The sequence below is a fragment of the Eublepharis macularius genome, chromosome 19, assembly GCF_028583425.1.
Source record: "Eublepharis macularius isolate TG4126 chromosome 19, MPM_Emac_v1.0, whole genome shotgun sequence".
NCBI classification, from domain to species: Eukaryota; Metazoa; Chordata; class Lepidosauria; order Squamata; family Eublepharidae; genus Eublepharis; species Eublepharis macularius.
The window spans coordinates 25641599-25654773 of NC_072808.1; the positions used below are offsets into that span (position 1 = coordinate 25641599).

At 51.4% G+C, this 13175-nt stretch overlaps 1 protein-coding gene across 2 annotated transcripts in view; it reads left to right on the forward strand.

Annotated features, from left to right (window-relative positions):
• DNMT1 (DNA methyltransferase 1) overlaps positions 1-9587 on the forward strand; it is a 51040-nt gene extending 41453 nt beyond the window's left edge. For both annotated transcript variants that reach the window (XM_055003352.1, XM_055003353.1), the window contains exons 30-34: positions 1420-1615; positions 3199-3362; positions 4739-4855; positions 8405-8495; positions 9100-9587. In XM_055003352.1, the coding sequence (XP_054859327.1) occupies positions 1420-1615; positions 3199-3362; positions 4739-4855; positions 8405-8495; positions 9100-9137 (606 nt within the window). In that variant the 3' untranslated portion in view covers positions 9138-9587. The remainder of the gene's footprint in view (positions 1-1419; positions 1616-3198; positions 3363-4738; positions 4856-8404; positions 8496-9099) is intronic.
• The last annotated feature ends 3588 nt before the right edge of the window (positions 9588-13175 follow it).

Consider the following 13175-nt stretch of genomic DNA (forward strand, 5'->3'; position numbering starts at 1 on the left):
AGTTTCTCGTCCTCATGCTCCTGGTAAAGGAAGAGCTCGGCTGTGCTGAGAGTTGGGTCTTCTGGGGACTTGTGTGTGTATTCTGTGCCATCAAGGTGCTTCTGACTTAGGGCCAGCCTATCCCTTCATGACCTGCAAAACATCCTATCGCTTTCTTAGGCCTCACAGCCTGAAGGGCTTGGCTTCCTTTACTGCGTCAAACCGTCTTATGTTGGGTCTTCCTCTTTTCTTAGCATTATTGTCTTTTTCAAGTGAGTCAAGTCTTGGGTATTTGGCACAAAAAAGCCTCCTGTGTTTTGAAAAGCCCCACGAGGAAACCGTAAGATCTCTTCAGTAATGTCGGCGTGGCTCTGCCCTCTCTTCAGCCTGCTTACTGACTAGCAGCCTTTATTTGTCAGCCAGTCAGTCAGCTTTTATTGGCATCAGCCGGCACCATATACACAGAGCACAGTACCAAAAAACATACAACAAATTATTTCTGGAGCCTTTCCTGGCGTGATTTCATGGCCAGGTAGAGAGACATGGCTACCCGCTTGGTGTTTTTAGGCATGGAGTCTTTTAGAAGGCGATGGAACTTGAAGGAATCTGGAAGGCCCCTCGTATTACCTAATGCCAAGTTTAAATATTCGAGACACAAGTCTGCATATAAAGCAGAACATGTGAAACTGTCTCAGTACTGCTGTGATCAGTAACAAACTCCGTCTGCAAATGCGATCTTATTATATCTACTATTTAGGATTGCAGATGGCATCACGTTGAATCTCGGAAGAGAAAAATCTCTGTGGAAATGCGGTGACTGTAGGGCAGATAAATATGAAGCCGAGCCACCTGCCTTAAGGGGAACCTCAAAGCTTAGAGGGGAATCCTTTATGTATTTATTTGCTTCATTTATAGTCTTCATTTATAGTCTTCCTTTATAGTCATGGAGACTGAAGGGATACAATCAACAAGATGGGACACCTGATGTAGGATTTGCAGTGGTGCTACCTAAAATCCTAACTTCTGTTTTCCGTACAGTGTTGAAGGCAACAATCTTAGGCAGTGCTTCTTCACAACTCAGCATCCAAGACACAGATTGGGAAAAACTCCATTCATGGAAAAACCATTTTGTTCAAAGATCTTAATTCTGACCAGTCTAGTTGGTCTTCCAGGGGCTGCTTTAATAGACTGGAATCTGCCTTAATCCTTCAATGAAGTTAGAGGGAAAACTTTGGAACTTTCTGTCCCCAAAATCTTTTTAAAAACATGGGAATTATTCAGTTGGGCTTTGCTTCCGTGATTTGTTCCTCCTGCTGGAATCCGACCTTCATTCACTGGTTGTATATGGGTTCCTTTGCCCCTGTGGGGGGCTGAAACTGCAGTGGGGCGTGGAGGCGTGTGTTGGCTGCTGACCGCACTAACCCTGGTCTTGTCTTCTAGGATATGAGTGCATTGGTAGCTGCCAGGATGAGACACATCCCGCTGGCTCCAGGCTCAGATTGGCGCGACTTGCCCAACATCGAGGTGCGCCTTTCAGATGGCACGACCACCCGCAAGCTGCGCTACACGCATCATGAAAAGAAAAACGGGCGGAGCAGTATGGGAGCCCTGCGAGGAGTCTGCTCCTGTGCAGAAGGTACACGCTTCGGGTTTTCCCGGGCATGCCGTGATAAGGCACTTGGTGGGGGCGGGGGGGCAGTCCATCTAGCTGGGATCTCTTGGCCCAGATGAATCCAGTATTTTAGACTCTCTTGCACGTTTGTCCCCAGTCAGGTGCCAGGAATATTACAACATGCAGTTCCACCTTTTGTGGTCTGTTGTTCCCTGAAGCTTCTTATCCTGTAAAGTAGCTTGCAGGTAGCTTTGGACTGAGGCAGGGGGGAGTGGCACGTCAGCCTTTCTTTCTCAGCCAACCTTCTGCTCAAAATCTCTCCCACTGAGCTACCTTTCTCCCTGAGAAACTTGCAGTATGCAGGAAACACTGAACCTTGAGGGGGGGGGGCGTTTGGAGGAGGGGAGTGGGGGTAACTTTGGCCCGTTGGAGAAGAGAGAGTGTAACTGGCTCCCCTCTCCCTACCCAGTGCTCAGTTTGACAGTAGTTACTAATCAGATCTCGTACACATTCTTAGGTGGGAAAGCTCCTTCCTTAATACCTACGTTCTGTGTTTGTGTCAGTTCTGTGCCTAAGTTTAGGACAGGCAAGGTAGCAGAGGGTACCTGCTGTCGTAGAATTTGCCCGACTTTGCAGAGAGTTGGAGCAGTTCCTTGCCTTCCCCTCGGATGGTAAACTTTTGATTCCCAAGAAACCTTATTCACTTTATTTTTCAAATTTAATTTTTGAAGCGTCTCACACCCTTGTAGTTGTGCAGAGATATAATTGGGCAGGCACTGCTCTTCTCCCGTTAGTGCCAGAAGCTGTTTAATACTGGCTCAGGCCCTTGGTCTGTCAAGACCTTTCTTCTCTATTCCATGTTTTTTCCTGTCCTCCATTTTGTCTTCAACAAACCTGCGAGGTAGGCTAGGCTGAGAGTGAGTGATGGGCCCGGTAAGCTTTCATGGCAGAGGAGGGATCTGAACCGGGCTCGACCAGCTCGGAATCCAGCACTAACCACTACGCAACACTGATTGGCAGCCGCTCTCCGGGCTCTTGGGCAGAGGCCTTTCATGTTGCCTCCCACCTGCTGTTTTAATTGGAGATGCTGGGGATTGAACTGGGGGCCTTCTGCAGCCAAGCAGATGCTCTTCCACCGAGCCGTGGCCCCCCTCATGAGACGACATCAGGGCTGGACTGATTTCTCTCAATGCACAAATGCAGATTAGTCCTGCTGCTCTTTGCTGAAGTCTTGCACTGGCTGGGAACATGGCAAGCAGATGGCAGCCGGCAAGCACTGATTGGGATCCAGAGTCCCTCATCCCCCACCCCACCCCCCCACCCCCCCGTGCTGCTGATAGAGTCTGCCAGCCTTGTTCTTCAGCTCTGATCAGTTTTAGGTAGGGTGTGTGTGTGTGTGTGTGTGTGCATGTGTGCGCACGCATGTCTTTCATGGCTGGGAGACTAAATTAAGAGTAGGATTTTTAGACTCAGGGGCAGATACTTGTCTGCCTAAGATGGCAGTGTGGCCCTCTGTCCCCACTCCACGGAGTCCCTTCCCTGTGATGCTGGGCCAGGTAATGGGGCCTCTGCCCCATTGTTGCCCGAGCTCTTGTTCTGCTCCCTAGGCAAGCCTTGTGACCCAGCAGACCGGCAATTCAACACCCTGATCCCTTGGTGCCTGCCTCACACCGGGAACCGGCACAACCACTGGGCTGGCTTGTATGGCCGGCTGGAGTGGGACGGCTTCTTCAGCACGACAGTCACCAACCCTGAGCCGATGGGCAAGCAAGTAAGTTAAGAGGCCCGTGAGTCGAGCCCTGCTAGCACTGCGAGTGTTTGGCGTGCAGTGAAGGACAACCGATGAAAGAAACGTGGTAATTTGTTCAGGCACTGGGCGGAGGTGGGGGGAGGTGGGGGTAGTTAAATATCTTGGCTGCCTGGCTGGGCAGGCGGAAGGGAGGCGGACCGAGGAGTGTGTGAGGAAGCAAGTCTGAGAATGGCATATTCATGGGACGGAAACAGGAAACGGGACTTTGCAGAAGGAAGAAGGTAGTAACCACATAGGGTTGCCAACTTCAGGTTGGGAAATTCCTGGAGACTTGGGGGTGGGGCCTGGGGGGAGGGGATCTCAGTGAGGCACAACGCCGTGGGGTCCGCCCTCGAAAGCAGCCGTTTTCCCCAGGGGAACTGGTCCCTGCAGTCTGGAGACCAGCTGTCATTCTGGAGAAGCTCCAGGCTGCCCCTGGGCATCGGCAATTCTGTATTCCTGTCTTGCTGGCTTTCCAATAGGCTGCCAGCCTGTAGGAGCTTTTTCTCCTGCGCAAGAGACGAACAAATGTCACCCACCAGCGCCATCAGCCCTTGGCTGCTTCCTTTGCCTCTGCTGGTGAAGCCGTAGGCTGACAAGCATTCACTGCTGGGGACAAAGCCCATCCCTCGGTCAGCCGTTGCTGGTTTTAGATCACACAGGCTTCATGGATGCCGCTCTGCCCATTAATCATAACTGCTTTGGAGAGCAAAGTTAATGGATTCAAATACCTGTAGTCTCTATAGTCACACTGACCTAGGTAAACAACAGAAATCGTTTGATCAGAGAACCGTTTTGTGGCACAAGCACAACACCTGGGTGTGGAGCGGGGGGGGGTCACTGGGGCAGTTGAGGGGGTATTTGTGAATTCCCTGCATCGTGCAGGGGCTTGGACTAGGTGGCCCTGGAGACCACCCCCAACCCTACGATCAAGTGACCCTGCTTAGAATACTGAAAATTGGCTCCTCTTCCCCCGTCTCGATGAAGAATTCTGTGATTCTTCCAGAGTTTGCATAGCTTTACATCAGCCGATAATTGCTGTATTTCTTTTGGTTTAATAATATTGCCTGAGCTGTTTCCTGGGGTTAGGAGCAGGGCCTTCTCTCTCCTGCCCCCCACCTCTTAGGCGAGCCCCTGCCCAGGGAGCTCAGGCCTGTCTGGTGCCAGGGACATTTAGGAACTATGTGAAGGTCTTTCTTTTTAGGAAGGGTTTTGGCTTCCCTCTACTTTCCCGTTACCTCTCATTGACTTTTCAGTTTCTGCTTTTTGCAATTTGTACTTCTGATTTTTAAACGGCATGAACTGAACAACGGCAGTCAGCCTGGCCGCTCTGCTAATGGCTGTCTTCTCTCTGGTAGGGCCGTGTGCTTCATCCTGAGCAACACCGAGTGGTGAGCGTGCGGGAATGTGCCCGGTCCCAGGGATTCCCGGATACTTACAGGCTGTTTGGAAACGTACTTGACAAGCACAGACAGGTAGGATTACCTGGATACGCTGAGTGTTCTAGGACAAAACGTTGCTGCCCCGGGGAAGCCACTGATGCTGCAGCGATCCGCTTCCCTCTGCATTCCTGAGCCGGCCTTGCTGGTATTTCAGATTGCTTCTTGGATGTCAGCAACTTACATTGTGTAACCCGCCTTGAGTCTCCGTGAAAACGGCAGGCAACAAATGAATTAAGTGGTGCTCTTGGCCTTGCGTGGCAGGCCTTGGCCCTTGGCGGGTCTTTCGCCCGAGAAAGGAATGCCAAGAAGGGACCGCACAGAGCTGGATCCACCCACTGAAAAGCCAGCAGTTGCTATCGCAGAACGTTTGAACTGACTGGCAGGGGCTGTTTAGATCCACTCCGTTTATACCCCGGCCTTCTCCCCAGCGCAGGCCCAGAGTGGCTCGCTCACGTTGCCCTCCTTGCCTCCATTTCATCCTCACAATAAACAAGGTGAGTTCAGTTAGGGTGAGTGTGCGCAGCTGGCCCAAGGTCACCCGGCAAGCTTCATGGCAGAGAGTGAGGATTTGAACCTGGGTTTTCCGGATCCTAGTCCAGGGGCTAAGTGGCTTGGCTGCAAATCAGCACTCCACAGGTTCAAATCCCACTACTGCCATGAGCTCAGTAGGTGGCCTTGGGTCAGCCCCTCCTCTCAGCCCCAGCAGTATTGTGGGGATAACAATAACACTGTGCCAGGCTGTGGATGACGGGATACAGCAGGCAGATCCCTGGACTATTTGCAGCAAGACACAAGATCTTGGTCAGATGGCTTTTATTCAGAAATCAGATCCTTTCCATATCCAGGTCCATAGGACTACTTGGAAGCAAGGTAGACCTCTAAGCAGCATGAGTAGAAGTTGACAGGAACGACATCATGTGAGAGAAACTTCTCTTTTGACATTCGAGTCTGCTCCTTTCCTCCCTCCCAACCCTAAACGAGGCTTTGGTGCTCTCCTGGTGTGAGAACGTTCCACATATTTGTGATATCAACTTGAGCTACTAGGAAACAAGACATAGCAAAGTCTGGGAAGGAACACAAGGTTATAAACACTGGAAGCTGTTACTGTCCAACAGATAAACACCTGTGAAAGCCTGAGAAAGAAATAGATATGACACTAGCAAAGTGATATTATGTTACAGCAGGATACGTTTTGTTCAGCACAACAGAATTAAAATTGGCATGGATGGGGCTCAGGCTTGACACACTGACTTGTTCACTGCTCTGGATGGGGCACTAATCTGTCTAGAAGAGCGGAATATAAGTGCAGTTGTTGTTGTTAATCTAACCAAACTGGACCTGACAAAATTTCCTGACTGAATTATTTCATTTATAACTTGCCTTTCTCCCCAGTGGGCATGTAAAGCAGCTTACATCGCAGAGGGGGAGGCCTTTCTAGAGATGAATGCAAGTGTAAGGAAGAAGACGTAGTTGTGGCTTAGATAAAGCAGAGGGAGACGGGATGGTACTGGAGGGAGGAGCAGGCCGAACTCTGCTTTTTGTGGCCAAGGCTCCTTCCTCTCCCTCCAGCACAGAATATACCAAGTTTAGTGTGGAGCCAGTGTCGTGTAGAAGAGCCAACGTGGTTTAGTGAGAGCCAGTTTGGTGTAGCGGTTAAGAGCAGCAGGACTCTAATCTGGAGAACCAGGTTTGATTCCCCACTCCTCCGCTTGAAGCCAGCTGGGTGACCTTGCGTCAGTCACAGCTCTCTCAGAGCTCTCTCAGCCCCACCCACCTCACAGGGTGATTGTCGTGGGGATAATAACGACATACTTTGTAAACTGCTCTGAGTGGGTGTTAAGTTGTCCTGAAGGGCAGTATATAAATTGAGTTGTTGTTGTTGTTGTTAGTGGTTAGAGAGTCAGTCTCGGATCTGGAAGGCCCAGATTCCAATCCCCCCTCAGCCATGGAAGGGCCTTGGGTGACCTTGGAGCAGTTCCGCGCTGTCAGCCTCACCTCCCTCACAGTGTTGTTGTGAGGCTAAACTGGTAGAGAGGAGAGCAATGTATGCCACTTTGGGTATTCACGGGGACAAAGATGGGGTGCAGATGAAGTGAATAAAGGAATAAATAAGTGATACGTGGAAATTAAGTGCTGTGAAATCCATTGGTGGCATCCGTCAGAGAACCACTTGGAAGTGAGGCAGGCCAACCACTCCCCCTTTCCCAGCACTCGCAAACTCCATGCCAGCCAGGCACACCTCCCACTCCCGTGGCAAGAGGGGAAGGGCTCAGGTCTGGCATAGGGACTGGATCCCTTTTCAAGTACCTTGGAGTTCTTTATCAGCCCTCAGCCCTTAGCAAAACATCCATCTTGGGAGGCTTTCCAAATGTTCTAAACTCAGCCGCTAAGGAGTGGACAGATCAGTTTATGTTCAAGGGCCCTTCCCTGTAGTTGTGTCTCCGTTGACGTTTTCATCCTGTTTCCTGAGCAATGAATGCCCTCTCTTTCTGAACCTGGGAAGAATGCAGCTCCCCCCTAAATGCGGGATCCAGGGCTGTTGTGATTTCTGTGTGGAAAATAAGATGTGGTTTCGGAGAACCCTGGGCTTCTACTGCTTTTCTGGGGCTTGCGTGGTGGCGTTTCCGTCATCATGTGACTTCCTAAAATGCTTAGAGAGACTGAGCATGGTCTGCAGCTTCAGCGCAAGAGCTGTGGGGAGCCTTTTAAGAAAATGACAACCCCCCGCAAGGCAAAATGTAGCTCTGCAACAAATAGGGGTGAACAGACTCCTCCTTCCACCTCTTCTCCCCTCCCACTTCCAACTTGTGGGCCCCTTCTTGGATTTGCCCTCCCCGTCATCTCGTGTTGTTCTCATAGATCCCTGGCAACCATAGACATTGAGAGCTGAGGGGCTAAGTCTGTGGGCGTGTGTTTTCGTGATACAGGGGTCACTGGAAAAGTGTGCTCACGTCTTCCAGGTTCTCTAATGTGAACTATATCAGTTCTCTCTGGTGCTGTTAAGAAGCCTGTTGTTCTAGAGCAGTGATGCTCACTCCGTGGCTTTTCTGAGCGCCATTCTGCTGAGGAAGGTTCAACAGCAGAGAGGCGAGACAGCCCTACCTGTCCAGGTACTCTAGAAATATCATTGTTTGCGTGTGTTTGGAGTGGTGCACCATGCCCACAATGACCCGGGGCTTCTTTTGCTTGATGGGGTTTGCGAGAGCGCTGCCCGGTACCCGAGGAGTGAGTGCCGCGGTACTAGAGAATGGCCCTACAGGGATTCTCTAATGGAGACCGTGCCTGTTTCTCATTGGAGAACCTTCCCAAAGACATGGGTGTCCTTTTCTGTTCCCTCTGCCATGTAAATGCATGACCAGAAGCCTCTTGAAAATCCATCCAATTGCCGTGCTTGGCAGAGACCTGAAAACTTTAGTGTACTCTTGCCAGGGCGGCAGAAGGGTGCACTCACTCAAGGGGGCTGTTCTGATACCTTGAGGCATGGCAGGAGAAGACTTCATACCTACCAGGCTTGCAAACAACGTGTGCTAATCCTCTTCTCTCCCTTTTGCCCTTGCCTGGGCGCTTTGCTCCTTCTCAAAGGTGGGTAACGCAGTGCCTCCGCCTCTGGCAAAAGCCATCGGACTAGAGATCAAAGCATGCGTGTCGGCGAAAATGAAAGAAGATGCCACAGGTATGATACGGGCTCTCAGCTTTGAGCACTGCATTTCCCACAGCTTCAGTAGAGTGCTTCTTTCCCTTGCACCTGGTGTGAGGCAGACCACACAGAACATGATGCCCTCTACGAAATGTGTGGCGTGTGCTTTTTGAGTGGAGCATTGTCTGTCCATTAGGTCTTGCTGGCTAAATTAGCTGCCCGCACCGTGTAATCTAGCCACCCCCGCCCCCGCCCCCACCCCCAGGCAGGACTTAGAGAGTAGGTCAGTTTTTGCCTTCCTTCCCCCACCCTGCGAGTGGTATGGATCAGACTGCTGGCCATCCGGATATTCTGGGGACAGTCAGCTGTGTGTGGGTATGTGAACGAGCATCTTTGAAGGTTTTGATGTGCCCGAGGACCCTTCCAGAAGCAAGAGCAGCCCCATTCTGTTGTGCTAGTGAAGGCGGAGGACATCTTCTCCCCCAGTCCCGAAGGGGGGTGGGTGCATCTGATCAGCACGGAGATCCATGGCCTTGTTTGACCCCGCCCCAAAGGTGTCCTGGAGACTGGCTGGGAAGAGACGACAAGGCTACGGTTTGGGGCTTTATCTCCTTGGCTATGCTTTGTTCCCCCCCTGCAGATACCATCAAGCAGGAAAAGATGGACCTTTCAGATTAAATGCCGCCTCCGACTCCTCCGCTCCAGCGCCTGAACACCCAAACATGCACTGATCGTTTTCATTCTCGGCCATCATTTCTGGGTTTATTTTTCTTCCTTCTGAACTCGTTAAAAGTTGTTGGGGGAGGGGGGGGGCTTTTTTCTGTTTGTCTCTGTTCAGCCTGTACCTGTGAGCAGTGTTTGTCTATTTTGAAGCTGTTTCGATGTTCCAAATGATCGACACACGACCATTCTCGAGTGATCCGCTGTACAATGCCCTGCCACTTCATGCGTGTGAGTGTGTGTGTGTGCGTGTGCGCGCGTGTGTCTTTGGGGAGGAAAAGTTTAAGGATGTTTTATTATGCATTGTATTGAAAATTAATCAACCACTTTATACAAGTGGAAATTAATACTTTATGTAGTTTTTATATGTTGTAATATTTCTTCAAATAAATCTCTCCTATAAATTATACAAAAGGGTGTTCCTGACTTCCTTTCTCTCGCATTTGACTTAGCTGAGGATCTGTATAGGGTTAAGACCCAACAGTGAACAGGTGAAGCTGCCTTGCATTGAGCTGGACAACTGGGCTGTCAAAGTTAGTCTTGTCTTCCCTGACTGACAGTGTTTCTTCAAGCTTTCCAGCGGAGGAGTTTCACATCACCTGGACTTCTCTGCATTTCCCTGGGCCGGGCACTACCGTGGTGGCCCCTAGCGCCTTAGAAGGGGGCAGAGGCAGGGCCTCACTTTCCACCTTCCTTTTATTGATTAGTTTGGCACCCAGGAAGCAGGAAAGCCCCATGACGCCGGCCACAATCCCAAAGCGATCTACCACTTTGGGTCCGTCTTATCCGTCTTCCTGTTTGTCAGCACTGCAGGGGCAGCCCCATTTCCGAGGGACTTTCTGCTTCTTGGCAATCAGCAGTACATTCTGGAGGTTTCAGGAGAGGATTCTCTGGCTGGAGTCTGAGGAAAGGCGCTCTCGCAGAGCATGACGGCACCTACAAACGCAGCCCCTGTCCTACGCGTGTGGGACCCAGTCCTGTAAATTCGGGTGGCTTGTCACCATGGTTTCCGATACATCAGAGACTTCCTCGGCACCTCAGTAGCTGATTATCGTAACCCAGCCCAGTGGACACAGCCTATTTCAGCTGGCCCCCGGCTCCTGGCCTCCTCCAGCTGAATCCACGGGCTCTCCTAAAACTCTTTTGATAGAACCACTCAAAATCCGGGCTGTCGGCTGACCTGCAGGGCCAAACGCAGGTCAGGTCATCCAGAGGGACGGGGCTTTTCGTGTCCCCTTGGACTAGATTCCTCTGTGAACAAAAGTTCCCTTGACTTTAAATGGTTCTTCTCAAGTCTTGAGGTTCAGTGACCCTCATGGAATGCAGAACACACACACACACACACACACCAATCGCTATATTGCTGCAGTTTCAGCAAAAGCCAGTTTCTGGTGGCAAATGACACCAAGCCAGGGGCAGAAAATCCATTGGGTTTAAATGTGGAGGCTTTAACTGGGCCAGTCCAGGGTCAGAAGTGTACTGGACTGTCTCTGTGCTGTCTCACACAGGGAGTTTCATCCCCCCCTCTGCCCCCCATCCCCTGAAACTCGCGTCCTTTTCCGCGCATCGTCTCCTGTACCGGAGAGGCCCTTCGGCTGTCTTCTCTCCGCTACCTCCAAAGGAAGAGCAAATGAGCTGCTTGCCAGCCGCTCAGTCTGGAGCACCTTGTTCGCAAAACTTCTGCCTCTCCTCTTTCCACACGATGTTCAGGAATCACTTCATCCCCGTGCGCTTTAGAGAGGAGAGATTTTGGCTCCTAGCAAGACTGAAATTGCGCACTTGCTCCTCAAAAAGAACCAACTGTCTCCATTGATTGGTCAGGTTAATTGTGACTTCTTACTGTATCTAACAACATTGGCTGTTCCTTTGTAGACAGGGCTTGAGAGAGATGGAGTTCACTGACATGTACCCAGGTGTGATGCAAGGATATTGGGGTGGGCAGGCTGCAGCTCTCTGGAGCCTGGGCTTCCAACACAACCCAAAATCTGAGTTCAAAAAATAATGGAGGTGCACAGCTCTGGCTCTCACTTGTGGAAGGATACAGACCGGATTTCTGCCTCCTGTGCAGCAGGTGAAGGCAGGGAAGGGGGGAACGGACACAGCAGCAGACCAGACAGGTTGTGCATGACCAGTGGGGAACAGCCTGCTGTTTGCACATGCTTGGATAAAGGGCTGCTTAGGTTTCTGGAAACATGCGGGGGGGGGCCTACCTTGCAACTGCAGCTCGGTGTTGCACGTCAACCCACAGGGCCCAGACAGCAGTGGGCGGGGAAACATGGCAGCAGAGAGCTGGAAGGGACCCCAAGGGTCATCAACTCAAAGCACAGTAAGGGGAGCACCAAGATCCCGGATGGACCTGAGCTTGGAGAAGGGAAAGCCACAGGAACAGAGCCTCTGGGTATGTACAGAGTGCAGTAAAAAAAAGGAAAGGATAGATCCTCACAGGTGTTCATGGGTCTCCACCAGTTTTTACACTCCCCAAAAGCACAAAATAACGTAGCCAGGCCAACCGACCAAACCATACAAAACACAGATCCAGATGTGATGTTGGATTTGGAGGCATTCTGTTAAAAAAAACAGAGAATCTAGGAGGATACATATAAATCCGACTTTTCCGCTCCCCTCTCTGGCTAGATTGTTCCAGACCTTTTCTAAGGGTGTGGGACTGAGCAACCCTCCCTGGCACAGGTTTGGAAGGGGCTTGAGGTGGGGGCCCCTGCAGGACCCGCCTTGGGCCAGTCGCTATGGCCAGGAAGGCTTTATGACGTCATAGAATCTGAGGAGTGGTTTATCCCTGAGGATAGATTCTGAAGGCGTCCGTTATCCCCAACTGTCTCTCGACATGGAGGAGGTAGGACCCCTGGCTCAAGCTCCCCCAAGGACTGGGGTGAGGTGGGGGATGAGTCCAGGAGCCCCCTTTCCATTGGGCTCTGCCACTCCCACGGCCTGCAGCCTCGTTCCTCCCCCCCCCCCCCGTGTCCCCTTTCCTGCTGTGCTGATCCCAGCAGGCCCTTTGGGCAGGGAGGGCGAGCGACCGGCTCCCATGTTCCCTGCTCACTTTGGGGCAGCCGGGGAGTCAAGATGGGGCAGATCTGGCCCCATCCTGGCTCGAGCCACCACATCCTTTCTCAGTGTGCTCTCAGGACAAACTGTGGGGAGACCTCCTCAGTTTCAGGGGCACTGGGGAATGTTTCCCCGATCCCCCCCCCAAGAAAACCCTCAAGAATACAGGGAAGAGGCAGGTGTGTCTTCATAGTTTGCAGGCAGGAGAGGCGGGAAGGAAGAGCACAGCAAGGGGGCAGCTAGACCCCAGCTGAATCTGAGCTGGGAGCACGCAAAGCCACAGGAACAAAGCCTCTGGGTTTGTGCAGAGTGCAGTGAAAAAGAAAACCATAGATCTTCACAGATCTTCATGGATCCTCCATTAGTTTTCTCAGTGTGCTCCCAGAACAAAATGTTGGGTCAGGTCCTGATTTGCAGACACCCTGGGGAATCTTTCCCCAATCTTCCCCCAGCCCAGAAAACCCAAGAATACAGGTAGGAGGCAGGCACCTCTTCAAAGGTTGGAGGCCAGAAAGAGGCAGATACATCTTCATGGGGGCAGGTAGAATGGCTAGAAACAAAAATAAAATCCATTTTGTGTGGTATTGAGGGATGGACCCTCTTGAGGCCAATGAAGTGCTGCAGGTACGGTGGGTATTTGCCAGCTTGGCGCCCCGGTAAAGAGGCTTTAGCATGAACCCCAGTTACACCCCATGTTCCCCAATGCTGAAGGTTGCGCCCTGCGATTTTGAAAGTGATGCTCAGTCTCTGCTCTGACATCCACCAGGGAGGTGTTAAGAGACTGTCCGGGTGGCGAAGGCTGCGGAATTGGTTTTCCAGGAAGAGGAATTGGTTTGCCAAGAAGAGGAATTGGTTTGCCAAGAAGACGTCCAAAGTGTCTATAGGTATGTGGATGGGAACACCCAAGGGCATTGCCTCCTGCTTGCGCTCGGA